General features: G+C 36.4%; 1 protein-coding gene across 1 annotated transcript in view; it reads right to left on the bottom strand.

The window, feature by feature from the left end:
• Zfc3h1 (zinc finger C3H1-type containing) overlaps positions 1 to 20,184 on the bottom strand; it is a 52,857-nt gene that overhangs the window by 10,789 nt on the left and 21,884 nt on the right. Inside the window, exons 8-26 of the mRNA XM_057758202.1 lie at positions 18,427 to 18,636; positions 18,122 to 18,286; positions 16,519 to 16,656; positions 15,829 to 15,950; positions 15,351 to 15,500; positions 13,869 to 14,043; positions 13,347 to 13,478; positions 12,420 to 12,962; positions 12,201 to 12,310; positions 10,960 to 11,091; positions 10,743 to 10,864; positions 10,150 to 10,251; positions 9,832 to 9,951; positions 8,408 to 8,591; positions 5,711 to 5,897; positions 3,700 to 3,888; positions 2,726 to 2,963; positions 666 to 771; positions 392 to 590 (exon numbers count right to left, since the gene is read on the bottom strand). Coding sequence (XP_057614185.1) covers positions 392 to 590; positions 666 to 771; positions 2,726 to 2,963; positions 3,700 to 3,888; positions 5,711 to 5,897; positions 8,408 to 8,591; positions 9,832 to 9,951; positions 10,150 to 10,251; positions 10,743 to 10,864; positions 10,960 to 11,091; positions 12,201 to 12,310; positions 12,420 to 12,962; positions 13,347 to 13,478; positions 13,869 to 14,043; positions 15,351 to 15,500; positions 15,829 to 15,950; positions 16,519 to 16,656; positions 18,122 to 18,286; positions 18,427 to 18,636 — 3,324 coding nt within the window. The remainder of the gene's footprint in view (positions 1 to 391; positions 591 to 665; positions 772 to 2,725; positions 2,964 to 3,699; positions 3,889 to 5,710; positions 5,898 to 8,407; positions 8,592 to 9,831; positions 9,952 to 10,149; positions 10,252 to 10,742; positions 10,865 to 10,959; positions 11,092 to 12,200; positions 12,311 to 12,419; positions 12,963 to 13,346; positions 13,479 to 13,868; positions 14,044 to 15,350; positions 15,501 to 15,828; positions 15,951 to 16,518; positions 16,657 to 18,121; positions 18,287 to 18,426; positions 18,637 to 20,184) is intronic.

Genomic DNA, 20,184 nt, shown 5'->3' with positions numbered 1-20,184 from the left:
TGTCAGGTTGCTTTTTGTTTCTTGTTTTTTCTCTTTTTTTTAATCACAGCAACAGAAATGAACTTGAAACAACTGTGAATTAAAATCAACTAATCATTAAACAGTGTGTCTAATATTATCCCCAGGTCCCATTCACCTGCTAAGATCTTAAGCAGCTATCACATATCCCACTGGCATGGACACTTGGGTGTACACATGAGTAACAGTTTGTGTTCTTGATGAGTTCAGAGACAAAGCCCTGTACCAAACACAATGGTAAAACTGCAGCAAAACCAGGAAAACCTAGCTTAACCTACAGAGGGCAGAAGGACCAAGAAGGATATACTTCCAAGAGAAGTCAGTGACAAAGGAATACAAATAAAGAAACATCACATTTAAGAATTAGTTTTACCTGCAAGATGAAAAATTTGCACAGATGATAAAAAATTTCTGCATTCTGAGAATTCTTCTCAAATGCGGTGAGCCATACCATCCTGGCTTTGTCATACTCATCTGTTTTCAAATACAAAGCAGCAAGGGTCTCCAGTAACTGGCAGTTTGCGGGACACGACTCCAGTAAGCTTTGGCACAGCTCTGCTGCCGCCTCATACCTTAAGAAAAGAAAAATGGCTGAACACCTGTGCAGAGATGACCTTCAATAGAGTTGTTTATTAATGCAGCCTTACCTCTCTAGGAGCTGGTGCAGAGCAATCATGTTTGTGTACAGTGGAAGGCAGACCTCTACTCTTTCCCCACTGGAAAGGCTCTCATCTGTACAAGCTTTCACCGCATCTACCACAAAACGTCACAACGTGAACCAAACAACCACTCGTTGACTACGCTGTAATAACTCTAAGAGTTCAAGAAAAAGGAAAACCCTAGCCTTTACTCGCCCATCATCCTTTTCATCTTCACTTAACCCTGATAGTTACCCAAATGAGGAGCTTCAGGTATCACCAAACTTCTAACCTTTTATATATCACCTTACTTTCTGTTAAAGAGTAAAACTGTCTCATACGAGAGCCCTATTTTTACTTAAATTAGTGTCTGCAATTATCTTAAATTCCTCAAAACCTATTCCAAAAATAAAACCACAAAATTATCTCTCTCTCTCTCTCTCTTTTTGGTTTTCAGTTTTCTGAGACAGGTTTCTCTGTAGCTTTGGAGCCTGTCCTGGAACTAGCTCTTGTAGACCAGGCTGGCCTCAAACTCACAGAGATCCGCCTGCCTCTGCCTCTAATCTTTCTCTGATCATTTGACTGGCAACTTCTTTGCTGTTTCATAGCTACTTCAGTGTCTTCCCTAAATTAGATCTTTCCCTTACTTTTTAATGTTCCTTTGCATAACACAAGCACATGGCAAAGCACTCCTGTGGAGGTCAGAGGACTAGTTGCAGGAATTCAGTCTCTCCTCCCAGCATGTGTGCCCTGGGAATGGACTATCGGCATCAGTCTTACACACAAGTGCCTTTATCCATAGCCATCTCACTGGCTTTTTCTTATACCTCAGTCACAGAAATCTCATTCTGGTTTGTTTTTCTATATATAGTAAAATTTCAACCATTCTCTCCTTAAAGAATCTCTTATCAGTCAATTCTATAACCCTTTAAAAGGTCTTAAAATCTTTTCGTTGTCCAGCAAAATTCTTTTATAAGGACTCTCCTTCAAACTTCTCTTTAAATTCACTACACAAACTCTTATTAGCTTGCTTTTCATTTCCCTAGCTCCTCTAACAGGAATGACCTGTCTTTCCTTTCTCCACTGGGTTATTCAACAAGGATTTACTAAGCACTTAGTAAATTATAAGAATCCATCTAAAGAGCTCAAGAAATACAGAGAAACAAGCACAGGTTGAGTCTTTGAGACAGACCTATCGGCCACATCACAGTCCTGCTTCAAAGCTCAGTTCCAACTCTCAGACACTTTCCTTGAGCTATTGAGGTCAGGACTTGCACCAAATAATTCATTCTTCTGTAGCATACAATTTACACTACAATACTAATACATTAAATATGGTCTTATATACTTAATGTCAATACATAGATCTGACAAGGATTATATACACTTCATACTTTTTTTCTTTTTCTTTTTTTTGGTTTTTCGAGACAGGGTTTCTCTGTGGTTTTGGAGCCTGTCCTGGAACTAGCTCTTGTAGACCAGGCTGGCCTCGAACTCCCAGCCAGAGATCTGCCTGCCCCTGCCTCCCGAGTGCTGGGGTTAAAGGCATGCGCCACCACCGCCCGGCTGAGGAACAGGTTTTAAACTTTAATATATGTTCAATGGCAGATTCAAGTTTAGAATGTAATAGTCATAAAATTCATTGATGGAGAAAATATTAACTAGACGAAAAAAACAAAACATATCCTTGAAGCTTCCACCTTAAAGGACTGCCAAAACAGAAATGAAATAAACAAGAAAATCTAGTTCTCCAATCCAATTCTGTAACTCCTCTATGCCAGTTATATTATCAGGAAGTGTCTACATTTAGATGCACTTGTATTTATTAACAACACATTTATCCGATATTCTTTGCCATAATTAAATAAAACTATAACGTTAACTTTTTATTTTCATAGAGTAATGACTATCTTAATTTAGTAATATTAAAAATATTCAGATAATAAACTGTAACTACTATTTAAATTATACTATTTTATGTAGAATTATAATGAATAAATGACTGATGTGCTAAACATTGGTTTTGTAACTTGTAATGGTTGGTGTTATAATTTATAAATATCACTTACCTTCAAAAACTGCTAATAATAAGTCAGGATTAGTCTTTACATCTTGAACCCCTTGCCATGGCATTACAAATGGCTCTGTGTTAACAATTCTTGAAGGATTGTCATTGGATGGATCATAAAGTTTTGAAGGGAGACTATTAAATTCAATAAGATGTATGTAGGCCAGCCATGCCAGACAGCGATCATCTGTCTTAAGGTACTCGGCGACAATTGCATCATTAGCCAATTTTAATGCATTCTAGGGAAAATAAGAGTAATTTGAAAGTGATTTTAAAAATACGTTCCTATCCACAATAAGATTCAAATCTAAAGAATAAAACTGTTATATTTTAAGTGATTCTTAAATATGTAAGTTAAAAAAATTCTTTTTCTTTTTTTTTTTTTTTTGGTTGCCTTTTTTCCCCCAGCGACAGGGTTTCTCTGGGTAACTCTGGCTGTCCTAAAACTCACTCTGTAGACCAGACTAGCTTCAAACTCACAGAGATCCCCCTGCCTTTGCCTCCTGAGTGCTAGGATTAAAGGTGTGTGCTAGCACCACCCAGCTTGTAAATGAAAATTCTTATAGAGATTAACACAGATTATACTACCTTAGTTTATAATGTACTACTGAAATAAGATGAAAAGTATTAAGTTTCTTTACACTTAAAATCTAATAAGTAAAAGACAAAACAAAACACAGTGAAAAAACACACACCCAAGTCCAAATCAATACAGGTGATTTTCTTTATCCTTTCAGATCGTATTTTAAGGTTTAGTTATTGAGTACCTAAAACAATCTTTCCATGTTTCCTTGTAAGAACTCTAAAAAAGACAGTTTGCCAACCAAACAAAAGTAGAATGCCATTACAACTTATGTGTACCTAACAAAATGGATTCAAATCCGAAGCCTGGGCCTTACAATCCAGCAATGTTTCTCACATCTTAGACCAGTACACACACTTTCCACAAAGTTAAACACTAAAATACATGTTTACCTGTAAAATTGCAAGTGCGCTTTGGCACCTCCCAGTGAATATGTGCAGTTGAACTCTAAACAATAGAGCCTCTAAAAGCTGAAACGACAGAATATCTGATATTTCCCGCTTGGCCGCTCCCATCAGAAACTGCACCATCCTCTCACATACGTAATCCTTTTCTTCAAAGGTGCTTTCTAGGTGTAGAAACTGATGCAAAGAGTTTCAAATAATTAATCTTGCTATACAGAATAAACATGTTATATTTTGTCTTTCAATTAAGACACTGACTGCTTCAACAGATGTACAATTTATGAAAAGAGTAACTATAAGAATGTATAAAATCTACTTTCCAGTGTAATATCATAATCTGTCCTTCTTTCACAAAAATCGTATATATAAACTAAAACAATAAGATGCACTATCCAGATCATCCCTGAGAGGAATTCACTTCATTTCTCTGAGTCAACATACAGTGACAAGACCACGGTACATATACAAAGCTTACATTTATGATCACACAGTCTGTGCTACATAGGGACGTGACTATTTAAAATTAGAAGAATAGTATCTGTGGGCTGGAGAGACAGCTCAGCAGTTAAGAGCTGCTCCAGAGGTCTGAGGTTCAATTCCCACCACCCACATAATGGCTCACAATGATCTGTAATAGACCCAGGGGTTCCACATCCTCTGGCACCCAGGTCAACAGACACACAAGTGGTACACAGACATACATGCAGGCAAAACACTCATACACACAAAATATAAAAAAATTTAAAAAGAGCATCTGTATTAGAAATGCAGGGCACATTAAAGATCAAGCAAATTTAAGGAAAATATATGCATCTTTTTAATGTTCTTTCCTTGGAAAATCTTGTGATTATCAACAGCAACAACTTCAGTATAAGCCTCCAGATTCTAAACAAATAAAGCCTTTGCTATTCAAGTCTACTCAGCATCTCAACTCAAAAAGGACAAGTTATTAACAAGTATTATGCTATCCAAATTCATGTTCACAAAGTAAATGACAAACATGAGGCCTGTTGACACAGAATTGCCACAAAACTGAGGAAGGAGTACTATTTTAACTCAGGAGTTTGAGCCAAGCTAACCAACATAGGAAATCCAATTTCAAAGGAAAAAAACAAAGTAACGTTGATAAATTTGTCTCCGGCACTGGATGTGACTTGGTGGTGATATGGGTGCTTACCGTTTACAAGGGTCTGCTCTAAGTCTCAGCTGACTTAGAGACAAAGAAAGACATCTGATAACATATTCATCTAGAAATTGATCCAATTTAATGGTTCCTGAGTTCAGATATTGACAAACATGAATCCTTTTCACAAATGGACCAATTATCATTTTAGGTTTAGATAAGAAAAAAATCTCTCAAAGAAAGATACAGTACTGGGCTGGAGAGATGGCTCTTCCAAAGAGATGCCTGCTCTTCCAAAGGTCCTGAGTTCAATTCCCGGCAACCACATGGTGGCTCACAATCATCTGTAATGAGGTCTGGTGCCCTCTTCTGGCTTGCAGACATACACACAGACAGAATATTGTATACATAATAAATAAATAAATAAATAAATAAATAAATAAATGGATTTTTTTTCCTAAAAAAAGATACAGTGCTAGCAGAAATTACAGGTAAGACTATATAAACAGTGAAGAAAAATTAAAAAAAAAATTCCAGGAATCATAATTTTATACAACAGAAGAAATTTTAAAAAATAAAATTTTTCATGTTTTGTGAAACTCCCTTAACTTTGTCCAAATGAAAACTACATAATAATTTATCTAATCATCTCATTATTTTTCTCTTTAACCAATAAATCTGCCTTCTTTAAATATTCCTCATGTTTCATCAAAAATCTATCCCTATAGAAGTAACTGGGAACCTGAGAATCTGGTAAGCAAATCCACATACTGATAAAGTATAATCTATTAAGATACATAGCAACAGTGAAGATGTTCCAAGGAATTATGAGCATAGCATACATACAAACACAAGCCTGCTAGCTTTTCTACTTACCGTCCAAAAGCTCTGATAGTCAGGAGCATATTCGACAGCTGTTTCACACATTTCCTGCACCTCCTCCTTGGTCCCTCTTTTTGAGAACAATCTGAGGTAATGGCACCAAATTTCTGGATTGTCTTTATTGTTTTCCAGTGCTCGAGCCAGTACATTCAAAGCAGAATCCAAAGATTCTGAACACAGTCTGTACATTTAAAAAAAGGGCAAGTGTTCCATTATAAGAGCAGGTAAGGCTGAAGCTCGCACGTGCCTAGCAAGTACATGGCACCAAGTTCAAGCACCAGCAGTGCAGAAACTAACCAAATAAAATATATCACAACATTTAACATCTAAGTAGAGCTAATCAAATGAACCAAACTAAAACTCTACTTTCTATTAAGAACCTACAGGAAGCCAGGACCACAATGATAAAAAGTAATAAAAAGTAGAAACTCAGTAAGCATTTACCACAGATAAAACATAATGTAATAAAAGCACTAAGATGGGCTGGAGAGATGGCTCAGAGGTTAAGAGCATTGCCTGCTCTTCCAAAGGTCCTGAGTTCAATTCCCAGCAACCACATGGTGGCTCACAACCATCTGTAATGGGGTCTGGTGCCTTCTCTGGCCTGCAGGCATACACACAGACAGAATATTGTATACATAATAAATAAAAAAAAAAAAAAAAAAAAGCACTAAGATTATCAACGTCAAATGTGATCTATGTACATATTCAGCAATACTTTTTTATGATTTATACTGTTTGAAAACAGGAAAAGTTAAACAACTCTCTCTCTCAAGGCCAGCTACTGCTGGCATAAAATATCAAAGCTTTCAATATAATAGTTCTTTTCACCTCAAAGGCTTGCTATCTTCTTAAAGAAGATAATTCTCTCATGATCCTATTCACAGAATAATGTACAGTTCTTTTGTCCTTTACTCAATAACGAGTGAGACAAGAAAGCATTGTAACTTACCCCATTCTTGTGGAAATCACACATAGGCAACTTAAATAAGACTATGTTCAGGTATGTGTGGTTTATCACAGCCTTCTTAAACAGTTTATACTAAGTTTTAAGATAAGTCTTTCCCAGTAGCCTCCTTCTCATTATACTTTAAAATTACACTGTAAACATTACTCCAGGCTTGTTCTCCACTATTAAAAAGTCCAGTATGAAGTTTGTAACAGAAACTACTAGCTGTTGAATATATTATTTATCATAACTTGAAAATAACCACATGCAGAAAAAAAGACCAATTCCATCAGAATTTGAAGGTGTTTAAGTAAACTTTAATCTCCATTGCAAATTAACCCAAAATTTAAATCTTTCCTATTCTCATCAAACTTTTACTAAAAGACTTTTGGTTTTGTTTTTCGAGACAGGGTTTCTCTGTAGCTTCAGAGCCTGTCTTAGAACTCACTCTTTAGACTTAGATGTCCTTGAACTCACAGAGATCCCCAGTCTCTGCCTCCTGACTGCTGGGATTAAAGGCGTGTGTCACCACTGCCTGGCTCCTTTTTGGTTTTTAAGACAAGCTATTAATTGTGTAGCCTTGGCTGGCCTGGAACTCACTATGTAGACCAGGCTGGCCTCAAACTTACATAGAGCCACCCACTAGGATTAAAGATCCATGTGCAACAAACTTTAGTAGAATTTAACACCTATTATCCATTAAATAATTATCAGTTTTATCCACTGAGCCATGAACACAAAATGAAGCTTTATTCTTAAACTTTTCTACTAGGTTTAGAGCAACAACAGTGTAATTTTGGTTTTGTCAAAAAACAAAACAAAGATTCAAAGCCAGGAATGATGGAATGTACGTGTAATTTCAGTACTTTGGAAGTAAAAAGAGGAAAGCATTAATTCAAGGTCATCTTCACTTACACAACTAATTCTAGACCAATCAAGGTTACATTAAAAGATCCTGTTTCAAAAACTAAAATAGGGCTGGAGAGATGGCTCAGTGGTTAAGAGCATTGCCTGCTCTTCCAAAGGTCCTGAGTTCAATTCCCGGCAACCACATGGTGGCTCACAACCATCTGTAATGAGGTCTGGTGCCCTCTTCTGGCCTGCAGACATATACACTGACAGAATACTGTATACATAATAAATAAATAAATTAATTAAAAAAAAAAAAAAACTAAAATACTCAAACCAGGTGCAATAGCTTACATTTGCAATGTCAGCACTTAGACTACCTGGGCCATGAAGCAAACTGCAGACCAACCTCGGTCAGAGTGAAATCCTGTCTCAAACAAAAAGACTCCACTGATGACCACAGGTGAAAGAAAATAAAAAAATAAAGGTGCTGTGGGACAATGGTCTTGTACTCTGTCACTTATATTGTATTGTTTCAATAAAATGCTGATTGGTCAGTAGCCACGCAAGAAGTAGAAACGGGGAGACGAGAACAGAATTCTGGGAAGAGAAAATGGTAAGTCTGCAGATGTTACTCAGTTGCAGAAGAAGAAGAGAATGCCTCGCTGATAAAAGGAACCAAGCCACGTGGCTAACACAGACAAGAATTATGGGCTAATTTAAGATGTAAGAAAGAGTTAATAAGAAGTCTGAGCAAATAGTCCAACCAGTTTATGATTAATGTAGACCTCTGTGTGTTTCTTTGGGACTGAACGGCTGTGGGATCGGGTTGGACAGAAACCTCTGGCAACATAAAGGTATAAATATTTCAAAACAGTATGAAGTTTACTTACCCCTCATTTTGATTCAAGCACTTGTATGCGAGTTTTAGCCAAAGCTGTACATGAGAAGGATTTTCGAGTACACTTGCTTCTAGATTAGCAATGTCGTCAGTGTCACTGGTAAAATACCTAACATCGTCTGGAGTGACAACAGTGTCCAAAGCTGGAACATTGATTTGGTTCTCTGGTCGGAAGGCTGTAAGAACAAGTACATTAGCTTTATATCTTCTTTAACAACCCAAGGGCAGGAAATTTTCTCATCGCTGAAGATTCTAGTGAAAGGTAGATTTCCAGGTGTAAAGCTGAACTATCAGAAAATTAACCGTTCAAACCTCGACACTTCTGGAAGTACGAATGGTGCTGTTCAAGCACCAGGGAAATAAGAATAGGACTCAGGCTGGGCGGTGGTGGCGCACGCCTTTAATCCCAGCACTCGGGAGGCAGAGGCAGGCGGATCTCTGGGAGTTCGAGACCAGCCTGGTCTACAAGAGCTAGTTCCAGGACAGGCTCCAAAACCACAGAGAAACCCTGTCTCGAAAAACCAAAAAAAAAAAAAAAAAAAAAAAAAAAAAAAAAAAAAAAAAAAAAAAAAAGAATAGGACTCAGTTTATAGACTAGAGCTATGGTCTGCTGGTAAATTATATTAAACATGTTAATTATGTTAAGGGTAAGTGATATCAATAATAATTGTGAATTATAACTTTAAAACTAAACTAAAAGCTATAAACCCAGCACTCCACAGGTGGAGGCAGGAAGATCAGGAGTTCAAGGCCAGCCTTGGCTACATGAGACCTTGACCTGTGTATATATGTGTGTGAGGGGGAGCTCTAAGTTAAAAGTTACAAAGTGTTTCTTCTACATCTCAACTACAGAATTACACATTACATAATCACAAATAAGCACCTAAAGGTACCTGGACCTCATTATTAACCCACAAATTATGCAAACTAAAAATGAGAATGCAGGATGTACTCTACAATGAGTTTCTTCACTGGTTTCACACACATATACGTGCGCACACACACACACACACACACACACTAGTTTACTGCCATGTCAGAAAACACAGACTCCAAAATAAAGCAGAAAAGAACATGTCCTTTCAAGACTCTGACAAGGCAGCGGTTTTCAAATGAAGCTATGCTCACCCCACTAAAGCATGTTTGCAAATATACGAGGCACCATATATATTAGTTTGTTCATCCTATTTCTTGAGCAGAGAATGAATAAAGACGTTCTGCAATGTTAGAATCAATTCTGCACAACGAATAACTATATTGCAATTGCAGTTAAGCCAATGAAAAACACCAATTGTCCAAGTTTAAGAAAATACATTTTATAGACTAGGTTAGTAGATACACTGAAAGAATTGTTACTATTTTGACAAAGGGAACACCACTTAATAATCCTAGAGCTCAAATGAAGTAACTTCTTACCATACTGAATTGGTCCTGCAGACTGCTCGTCATCACTACTAAAGTTATTCTCTGATACAGGTTTTCTACAAAACTTTGGCTTCCATTTTCTTTTATCTTTGTAAGTTGTAAATGGAGGTGCTAACACAGATAGGAGAAGATTGTTAACCAATGTAACCAAGTATTTTCTTTATTATATCAAAGACTTTAAAAGAGCTACATTTATTTGATCATGGTAATAAAAGACAACATTCTCTTTAAGAATGAAATGCCAGACAGTCTGCAGTCACACAGAAATAAGAAATACACATGCATCCATACACACACATACATACTTACTATGACCTTTACTCTCATTAACATTGCTAACAAGGAGAACAGCCATCTGGTCCATTGACATTCGGTCTTTGTTTACTCCAAAAAGTTTTTCAACATACTTTTCTAAAAATAAAAATGATACTGTATTTAATAGAAAAATGTGACTGCAATAACTATACTAATTAAAGATTATGAAGCAAATAACTTAAGATTTAAGCTATATATGGTACTAGTCAGTAAACACCTATGACTTATGAAAGGGCAAGGCCTATGGTTAAATTACTACGACAAATCCTTCCCACCATACCACAGTATTTACTGGGGTTGGCAGTCCATGGACTAAAATGAACTACGTTATTAAGTAAAAGTAGAAGGCCCAAATGAGGAATGATAAAGTTTGGTGACTTTACAATAACTCTGGATAATGATAATAAATAAACATCTCTATAAATATTGATTCCTTTATGCCAAAAGACATTATATGGCACCAAAATCTGGGGAGAAATTTGACAATCCTATCTCACAAGTGTATGCTAGTATTCTATGGTTTCTGCATCAAATTTTATAATAAAGTACTTTCTACTTCACTATAGGATTTAGAAATCATTACAAACCTGTTGCAGAAGCAACTTCCTCATCAGTACTTGTCTCTGAACAGCCAATCAATGACAGGTTATATGATAGAATGTCCTGGAACAACTGTTTCCGACTAAGTGTATAGTCTTTCACGTGCTGCCTAAAATAAAATAGCATAAGAGATAACCATGTACTTATCTAAGTCACGGAACCATAACTTTCTCTACACGTTTCTTCCAAATGAAAACTACTCACCACTGACAATCATCATCATTACATGTTCCCGTTAAATCAAAACGGCAGAAACACTGATCTGGCTCAATCATATTACTGTATGATACTGAGCTCAGGGGAAGCTTTTCCTTGGTTCGATAGTAAGGACTAAATCTAGAAAGAAACGAATAGACAACTTATAGCCCGTACACATTCCTCTAAGAGCTAGACATTTTCTTCAGTTTTCCTTTCTCAGTTAAAATGCTTACCTAGTCAAATCAACACTCAAAAGTAATACAAATAACAAGAATATAAGTAATAATAATAAGCTACTTGTATAATGAGAACATGAGAGACGTCAAGTAGAAAACTGAGGGAGGTGGTGCACAACTCTTTCTCAGCATTTGGAGGCTGAGTTCAAAGAAAGCCAAGCTGATATAAAAAGGCTCCATCTCATAAAAAGAAAGGAGAAAAAAAAAAAAAAAGCCTGGGAAGCATTCAGTAACAGAGTACCTGCCTAGCATGCATGAGGCCCTAAGTTCAATTCCCAGCACAAATAACAACAATCACCGAAAAAATATAATAACAAACTATTTATTTTAGAGAAAAAATATAAATAATGCTCTATTTTAAAAGTATTTCTTGTATACATTACCAGCCAATACAAATGCTAGGATATGACCTGATACTACCTATTAAATGCTTTACAATTTTATCATAAAATCACGCTCATTTAGCAGTCCAAAACTTCTAGCATTCTGAAAATGTGGGACAACATTAGCCATCTAAGAATTTCTAAGTCAATATTCTAAAGGCTGGTCAATGCAACTGAAAAGTGTTAATATTAAAAACTCAAAATTGAACATCTTTACTGGCCCAGAAAATGGTAACACACAGCTATAAGATACTGTAGCACTTGGGAGGCAAAGGCAAGAGGATTACTTCAAGTTTGAGGCTCTAAAGCAAGTTCCAGTACAGTCACAGCTATATAGTAAGAATCTATCTTTTAAAAAAAGTAGTATTAAATTAATAAATAAATGAAATTTTTCACAAGACTCTAGTTCTAAACTACTTAACAGAATTTGAACCCAAAGAACACGCTAAACCGTACTTTCTGAAATGATTTGAGAACAATAACGATATACTTTTTTGACTTCCACAAAAAGATTTGTTTTCCAGTTGACTGTAATTTAAATGCTTCTATTTATTAACATATATTGAACATAAAGCATTAAGAGCCAGAGTAATCCTGAAACTCAAACTATTAACTCTCTCTTTTATACCTGTAGGATTTAAAGACTAGAAGAGGGCTCTGGTAGGGTCTGAAAGGACATGGCTTCACTTCTGTTGTTTTACTCTGTGCTGTAACAAAATCCACATCCACAGAGATCTCCTGCAACAAACAAACAAACAAACAAACCCTAGCATCACAATAATTCTACATGACAAGTGAGACACTGAGTAAACTCTAGATTTTATACAAAATATGAAATCCCACTTACCTGACCATGCAAAATCTTTTCTGTAATGCCTGTGGTAGTTTTTAAAATCAATTGTTTTAAGCTGTCGGCTTTTGAATATAATTTTTGTAATTCACCAATCTTTAACCCTAGAAAAAGTTCTGGCTTTTCTACAGTACTTTTACTGAGTTTGTTGATGCACTCTTTGTTAGGTGTATCAGTGTGCTTAAGGTTGGGCTTAGTAAAAGCATTAGACTCTAGGAAGGATCTTCTTCGCTCTCTGTTTGAACCTGACAAAACTTCATCATCAACATCGTTTTCTTCTGAGTCCAAGGTTAATTTATCTTGTGTCAGATCATGAAGTGAGGGTTGCGGTAAAGAAAACTCAGGTTCCTCTTCCACAACTGGAACAAGATTGTGCTGTTCCTTTGCTTTCAGAGCACGGGCTTCTTTTAACTTTTGAATTTTCAAGGCATATTCATATTCTAGCTTTTGTAATCGTCTTTTTTCCATAGCAATTAATTCTGCTGAATGTTTTCTTGGACTTGATATTGGAGAATTATCCAATCTCATCATTTTGTTTGGCTGGGGGAGAGAAGTAAATATTTTACAGCACTTTATGCAATCACACACAATTCCTCACAAGATAATTGTGAGCCAGTTGAATATAATACGCATAATATTACTAAATAAAAAAGGAGCACCAAATAATTTACAAGTCAATATACTTTTGCTAGTTAATCTGTGACCAACAAAAACTAAAGCCAACGCAAAATAAATTTTAAAAGTATCCAAACGTGTATCATTTAAAAATATCCTCTTCTAGATCTTATAGAGAATATTAATATAATCTGTTCTCTCTGAATTTGCAGCAAAGTTGGAGTTACTCTATACATTTCTTAGTTTAGAAGTATTTAAAAAAAAAAAAAAAAAACCTGCTTTCCAAAATTATTCCTACAAGCAACTTACTCCAAGACGATCCTGTTCCAGTTTGCGTTTCCCCAGTTCTTTACTGGCCACTGCTTTTGCCCGAGCAAACTCTTCGCCATACTTCAGAGTCAAAGCTTTCTTAATGGCAACACGCTGCTGAACTCTGTGAATCTGAAAATAGAAAACATAAAGGAAAATCTTAGGAAATACCCTCGCAATAGCTTTAGAGGTATTCAACCCAAAAATACTCAAATATTATGCCTCACTCAGTAAGAGACTGCAGGTTACATATACATTGATGGTGCATATGCAGTACTAGGACTGGACAGATGGCTCAGCAGTTAACTGCTTCTCCAGAGGACCGGAGCTCAGCTCCTAGCACCCATGTCCAGCAGCTCACAACCTTCTTGTAACTCCAGGGATACAGTGCCATCTGACTCCAGTGAACGCCAGCACATGTGGCAGACCCCAGACACATACACATGAATAAAAATAAAATTCTTTTTAAAAATGCAGTAAACATAAGACTACCACATTTAATGTTTATATAAAGAGCATTACTTGTTCTTGGAGCTTCTTCAAAAACATCCTGTTAACACTGAGGATTTTTTCAGCTGCTTGAAGTTGTTCTGTAAGTTTAGTGATTTTTGCTTCAGCATTTCGAACAGACTCTTTCTTCTTGGCTTCTTGTAGTACTAGATTCTTTAAAACTGATTCATCTTTTATCAAGAGAATCCTAAGTAGTGAATAACAAAACGCTTATTGTTTTCTAAACTAGCAGAATGACACCATCACAAAAGAGAAATTTCAAAGTAGTAATATAATAATGCATTTAAGGAATTTTTCTTATATGCAAATAACAACTCTGTTCATAAACTGAAGATGAAACATAGTTTAGCACAAGACAAATACCAACACCAATACATTTAAACACGTTCAGAATGTATTAAGCTTTTAGAATACTTAAAATACCAGTAGTCTAAAATTTTAGAAATGAGGCCATGAACCCCTAACTCCTATACCTGAATGACATACAGATAAACACTTAAAAGCTTGTCTTTAAAAAGTCATTGGGCAGAGACTGGAGATATGATTCACCAGTTAAGACCACTGACTATTTTCCCAGTGGACTCAGATTCAGTTCCCAGAGCCCACATGGCAGCTCACAACTGTCTGTAACTCCAGTTCCAGGGGACCTGACACCCATGTCAAAACACCAATGCACATAAAATTTTAAAAAATGAAATAAAAAAAATTTTAAAAAGTCATTGGACTATTGAAATATAAATTAACTATGAGCTAATTTAGAAGCCAGACACTACAAGCATTATTCCTTAGACCAGACAACTACTCCCAACAATCAGTTCACCTTTAATAATATAACACATGCCTCTAATCCCAGCATTCAGGAAGCGGAGGCATGAAGACTGCCACAGATTTGAGGCCAGCCTTATCTACATACCAAATTCGAGACCAGCGAGAGCTACACTTCAAAAATACACACACACACATGCAGGCGTGCACACATGCATGTGCACCCCACAGTAAGTTATAGGAATGTGTTTTCTCTAAAAAAGAAAAACATGTTTCCAATGAAGATGTTCTAAAAGATTCTAAAATGAGGATATTTACATGTAATTTTAGCTATGTCTCCATCTGATTGACAACCTTCTTTCAAGGTCTTGGTACCTCTAATCAAATATCAATTAAATTATTTACACATGTGTGAGCCAATAGGATGAGTAACTGCTTTAGTTCTACCACGTGTTAAGAATTCATGACCCGGGGTGGCCCAGCAAACCTCCCCTAGCACATCAAAGCTCCAGACAGGTACCCAAAGCATCCCTGAATGGAGTTTCCAGACCTGGGTGGGGAGGGAGTGTAACCTATCATACCCTGAAAGGGGGGTGGGGGCACCAGAGGTGGTCACAATCCTAGAGTAGCTAATAATGACATATACACATATAAATATAGATACAGATCCTTGAACTTAGGCACATCCAGATACATGACATATTTAATCAGGCACTGAGTGAAACTCACTTGTGTTTTTTAAGCTTTGCTTCTGCATCTGCAACTTGCTTAGTGACCATTGCTATTCTACCAATCCCATCCATTTCCACATCTGAGTTCGCTGGGGATGATGAACTTGTCTTCAGCTGATCTGATTTAACCAAACGTTGTTTCTCACGGCTAAATTTGAGAGAGATGGATTAGTCCAAGAGTAAATAAAAACCATATTCTTCAAAATATAATATTTTATAGAATACATATGACACTGACTGCTTAACCAGGAGACAGACTCAGGCTGACATTCAGAGCTGACCGTGCAGTTCTGCGTTTTCCTCACTGTACTTAGGTTGACAGATAACCGACCTCTCCATGTGATAATCATAATAGCATTGACTCCCTAACTAGGAAAAAAAATCACCACGGCTCATATTCCTGAGTCAGAGTTTATAGACAAAAGGAACTTCGGCAAACACAAAGCCTAAACTGAACCACATAAAAGCTCACTTACTTGGCAATCTCTTCCTTTAGCAATCGATACTCAATCTTCTTTTCCTCAGGCAAAGCTTCAGGTGTGCGCAGAGGGTCATTTTCTTTTTCAGATTTTGGAGGTACTTTGGGTTTTGAAGCTTGCTAAAAAATATTTAAACCAGATCGCTTTTAAAAATTCTACACTGATATCTGTTATTTTATGTCATACCCCAGTATATACTAATATATTTAAGAATATATTAATATCTTCATTCTTCTTTTGAAAAAATAAAGAGGTTAGCTGTCAACTACTCAATTACATAATCTACCTAGGCAAAACCTTAGAAAACATCGAGCTGAATCATATCTGAACAACTACTGGGACAGAAAAAAACCCTGAAACGGCTTAAACTGTAGATTTTATTAGCTGAAAACTGGTGTTTTGGTTAATGTAGTAATACTGGAGAATAGTACATTTCCCCTGCACACAGAGAAATGAACCCACTTCACTATTTTGAAAAGAGAGTCATTAGAAACAAGGGGATTTTCAAACCCGTAAAATTTATATAATCAACAGATGCTTCATTATTTAAGTACTAAAAGCACAAATACTTTTTCCACAAATCACTGTACTAAAAATGCCTTAACTCTAAGATGTAATTTTTCAGGAACAAAATTAACTGTAATGACTGCCAATAAATCAACTTTCACCATTAATTACAGCACATACCTCAGCAGTTCGTCTTGCTTCCTTAATCATGGACTCTAATCCACCAAAAACACTATTGGTTGCCTTGGAAGCCTCCCCATCGGACTCACTGTCATCTGAATCATTCAGTGTTACAACCACTGATTTATGTTTTGGAAGCTACAAAACAATGTTATTGTTACTCATAGTAGTAAAAGTTTTGTTTCTTAAAAAAATTAGTGTGTGTCTGTTTGTCTATGTGTCTGTATGTACGTCACATGTGTGTGCAAGTGACCTCAGAGGCCAGAAAAGGGCATTCAATTTCCTGGAGCTGGAGTTACAGGTGATTTTGAGCCACATAACATGGGCCCTCAAATTAAACTCTAGTCTCATACAGAAGCTACAAGTGCTCTTAACCAATGAGCAATCTCTCCAATCCCCAGGGAAAGCATTTCTATTCTTTTGATTACTCTGTGACATTTAATTGTATAGCATTGGATAAGGTTTTTAAACTACTTGTGTATTAACACACAAAAATAACTACACATAGTATATAGTGGCATCTTCTGGCTACATCCTATGACTATAGCCCCAAGCACAAAAAGCAGTCTATATTTTTGTTTTTCCAGACATTACTATGATAACCTTCTTCAATAACATTTTTTATTTCTATAAAAAGATACTACCATTTAAATAACTCTTAAAAAGCAAAGAAATTATTTATAAAACTTTGTAGACTTTGTGTCTACAAATATAGGGTGACTGACCAAAGTTAGTTTACTTAACAGGCAAAATTCTAACTTGACTTTGCTCTACTTGTTTTCCTTTAAAGCCATTAGGAAATAAGATTTTAAAAACTGTCATTTCAACTTTTATTTTCTAGAACTAGGGTCTGTACCCAGAGCTTTGTGCATACTAGGGAAATCACTCTACCAATGAACCACATGCCTAGCTCTTGCTTTTTGGGCCAGTCATACTGTGCAAACTCAAGCTCCCAGCACCTGTAGGCTGGGACTGCATGTAACCACCAGACTCAGTTCAGCTTTCTTAATAAGAATCATAAACAAATTCTTCCATTATAGCACAATCTCTGGTTGAAAATAGGAACAAGTTATAAAAAGATGCAGCAGCTTGAACTGGTGGCACAGGCCTGCAATTCTGACGAGTCTGGAGGCTAAGGCAGAATACTAAGTTCAAGGCCTGCCTGTGCAATTTAGTGAGATCCTGTCTCCAAACTTAAAAAAAGTCTGAGGATAAAGTTCTGTGATAGTATGCTTGCTTGCTTGCTATGGCTGAGGGTCTTGGTCCAAATCCCAATTGGGGCGTGGGCTTTTTTAAAGTGCCCAAAATTTTTTTTCGAGATCCATATGTTAAAATAACAGCAGAAAAAACTTCAATGGGCCAATTTATAATCTTTAGGAAGAGCAGAGGAAAAATATCTATGACACTCTGAAGAGAATACATCCTCAAACACACCATCACCAAATTCTACCCATCTTACATCAAACTTCTTTAAAATTTTAATTTATACAAGAATTTACTTTTATATATAAATGAGCTAGACAAGTGGGACAGAACAATAAAAATATTTTTTAAAAAATTCTCATAAGCTTTTAGAATAGTGTTATCTTAAGTTTGTTTTTACCGAGATAACAGTTCGTGGAAGACGAGGTCCTCTGTGAAACTTTGGATTCTGTATCCTAGGCTGAGACACTGTATTAATACTGACTATTGAGAGATTGCTTCTTGCCAAAGGCTGAGAATTGTTCAGAACTGGAGGTGAAGGGGGATCACTATTACTGGATGCTTCCTAATAAGAAAAAGAGAAACATTTTCAAATAAAAGACGTGCCTTTGCTGAAAAACCTTCTAAACCCTCACCAGGCAGACGAAAGCAGAACCATGCTAACTGGCCCGAGAGCACCACCTAGAGGGTCAGGCACTCAATTACCTCTGGCTTAAAAGCTCTCTTATTTGCTAAAGACTTAAGCAATTCTTCTCGAAGGAGCATTTCTTCTTCCTCCTCTTCATCTGCAAAAGGTGGTTTTGGAGGTTGTTCTGGATCTTCAGGTGGAAGAGGTGGCAAAGGTGGTGGAGGAGGTAGAGTTTCAAGAGAAACACACAAGCCTTCTCCATAAGGCTGGCTCAGAGATGGCACAGACTGTTTTTAAAGAATTAATTTAATGCAAAATTTATTAACATCAAACATCTCTGAAGCAATATTAATTCAGAAAAAGTGCATATTCTTATATTTTTAATTTTTCTATGTATACTGATGTAAATATGCATAACTCAAAGCTAACCAAGAATTTAATCTTCAACCATGAAAATGTTTCTTTTGTAATTGATGGAAACATTTATGAATATCATAGTAATTATAAAATATAAACACCCCTGCTCCTGTCCTTATCTACATTTAAAATTCTAGAAGGTATAAGAATCAAATTAGACAAGATCATTCACTTCATAACAAATCAAGCAAATGACAACACTAAAACTAAAATCATGTATTTAAGTTAAAGCATTTATGTATTTGTGGACAGGATCTCATGCAGCCCTGACTGCCCTGGAACTCGCTATGTAGAACAGGCTGGCCTCCAGCTCAGAGATGTGTCCGCGTGCTCCTCATTAAGCACTGGGATTAAAGGCATGTACTACCATGCCTAGTGCCAAATTAAGGAGATTAGCAAATTAAAAAATGTAGTAACAAAAAAATTAAATAGTAGTAAAATTCAACTACAAATCAAAGGGATTATAAAAGCCCAGAGTACCTGTTCAGCACCCCTTAAAAACCTTGTAAAAATGGCTTCTTAGAGATTATGTAGGAAATTTATTTCCTATAAACCCTTTAGTCTTGATGCTTTTGCTTCAAAGACTTTCCAGTAGTTCTCCTCACATTTTAGCTCATTCATTCCTTCTTCTCAAAAGAGAGCATTTCACCTCCCGTCCCCATAAACTCTACTGGAGACACCACACATTCACAGAAAAATGTTCGATGGAAAGTTCTCTTACCTAGTAGGAAATATTGTTCGATATCTAGAGCCTCTCAATCTAGGAATAACTACAGAAACTTTCTTTATTTTGTGGTTCTTCACATTTTCTTTTCTTTTTTTTTAAGCTGGGTAAACACTGCCCAGAGTGTGGCAGGCACCATAATCCCAGCCCAGTCAGTGCTCAGAGGTGGAGGCAGGCTGATCTCTCTGAGGCCAATCTTGCCTAAATACAGAATCACAGGCCAGCCAACGATATAGAGTGAGACCCTGCCTCAAAAGTAAAACGGTGACTGATAGCTTTTTAAATGTCAGCTGGCAAGATGTCTCAATAGGTTAAAACAGGTACCCAGAACCCAAGTAGCGGAAGGAACCAAAACAGTTGTACTCTGACATCCACATGTGTGGATGCCACACGCACGCACATATATCACAACTAAATGGATTTTTAAAAGAAAATAAAAAGGATTTAATTTCTATATATATATATATATATGTTTCTTTTGTCTGATTTTCAAGCTAAAAGTAACTATGGTTATCCAAAGAGGAATAAGCATCCTATTTAAATCTTTCTAGCACTTGGAAGACAAAATCAGGGGATCTCTGTGAGTTTGAAGACCGCCTTATCTATATAGCAAGTCCTACAACACCCAGGGCTACACAGAGACCCTGCATTAAAAACAAACAAATGAACAAAAAGACCAGTAAAATAAAATCCG

Source organism: Chionomys nivalis, chromosome 25 (assembly GCF_950005125.1).
Source record: "Chionomys nivalis chromosome 25, mChiNiv1.1, whole genome shotgun sequence".
NCBI lineage: Eukaryota > Metazoa > Chordata > Mammalia > Rodentia > Cricetidae > Chionomys > Chionomys nivalis.
The sequence above is the reverse complement of the archived record's forward strand: the minus strand, read 5'-3'. Positions and strand labels throughout refer to the sequence as shown.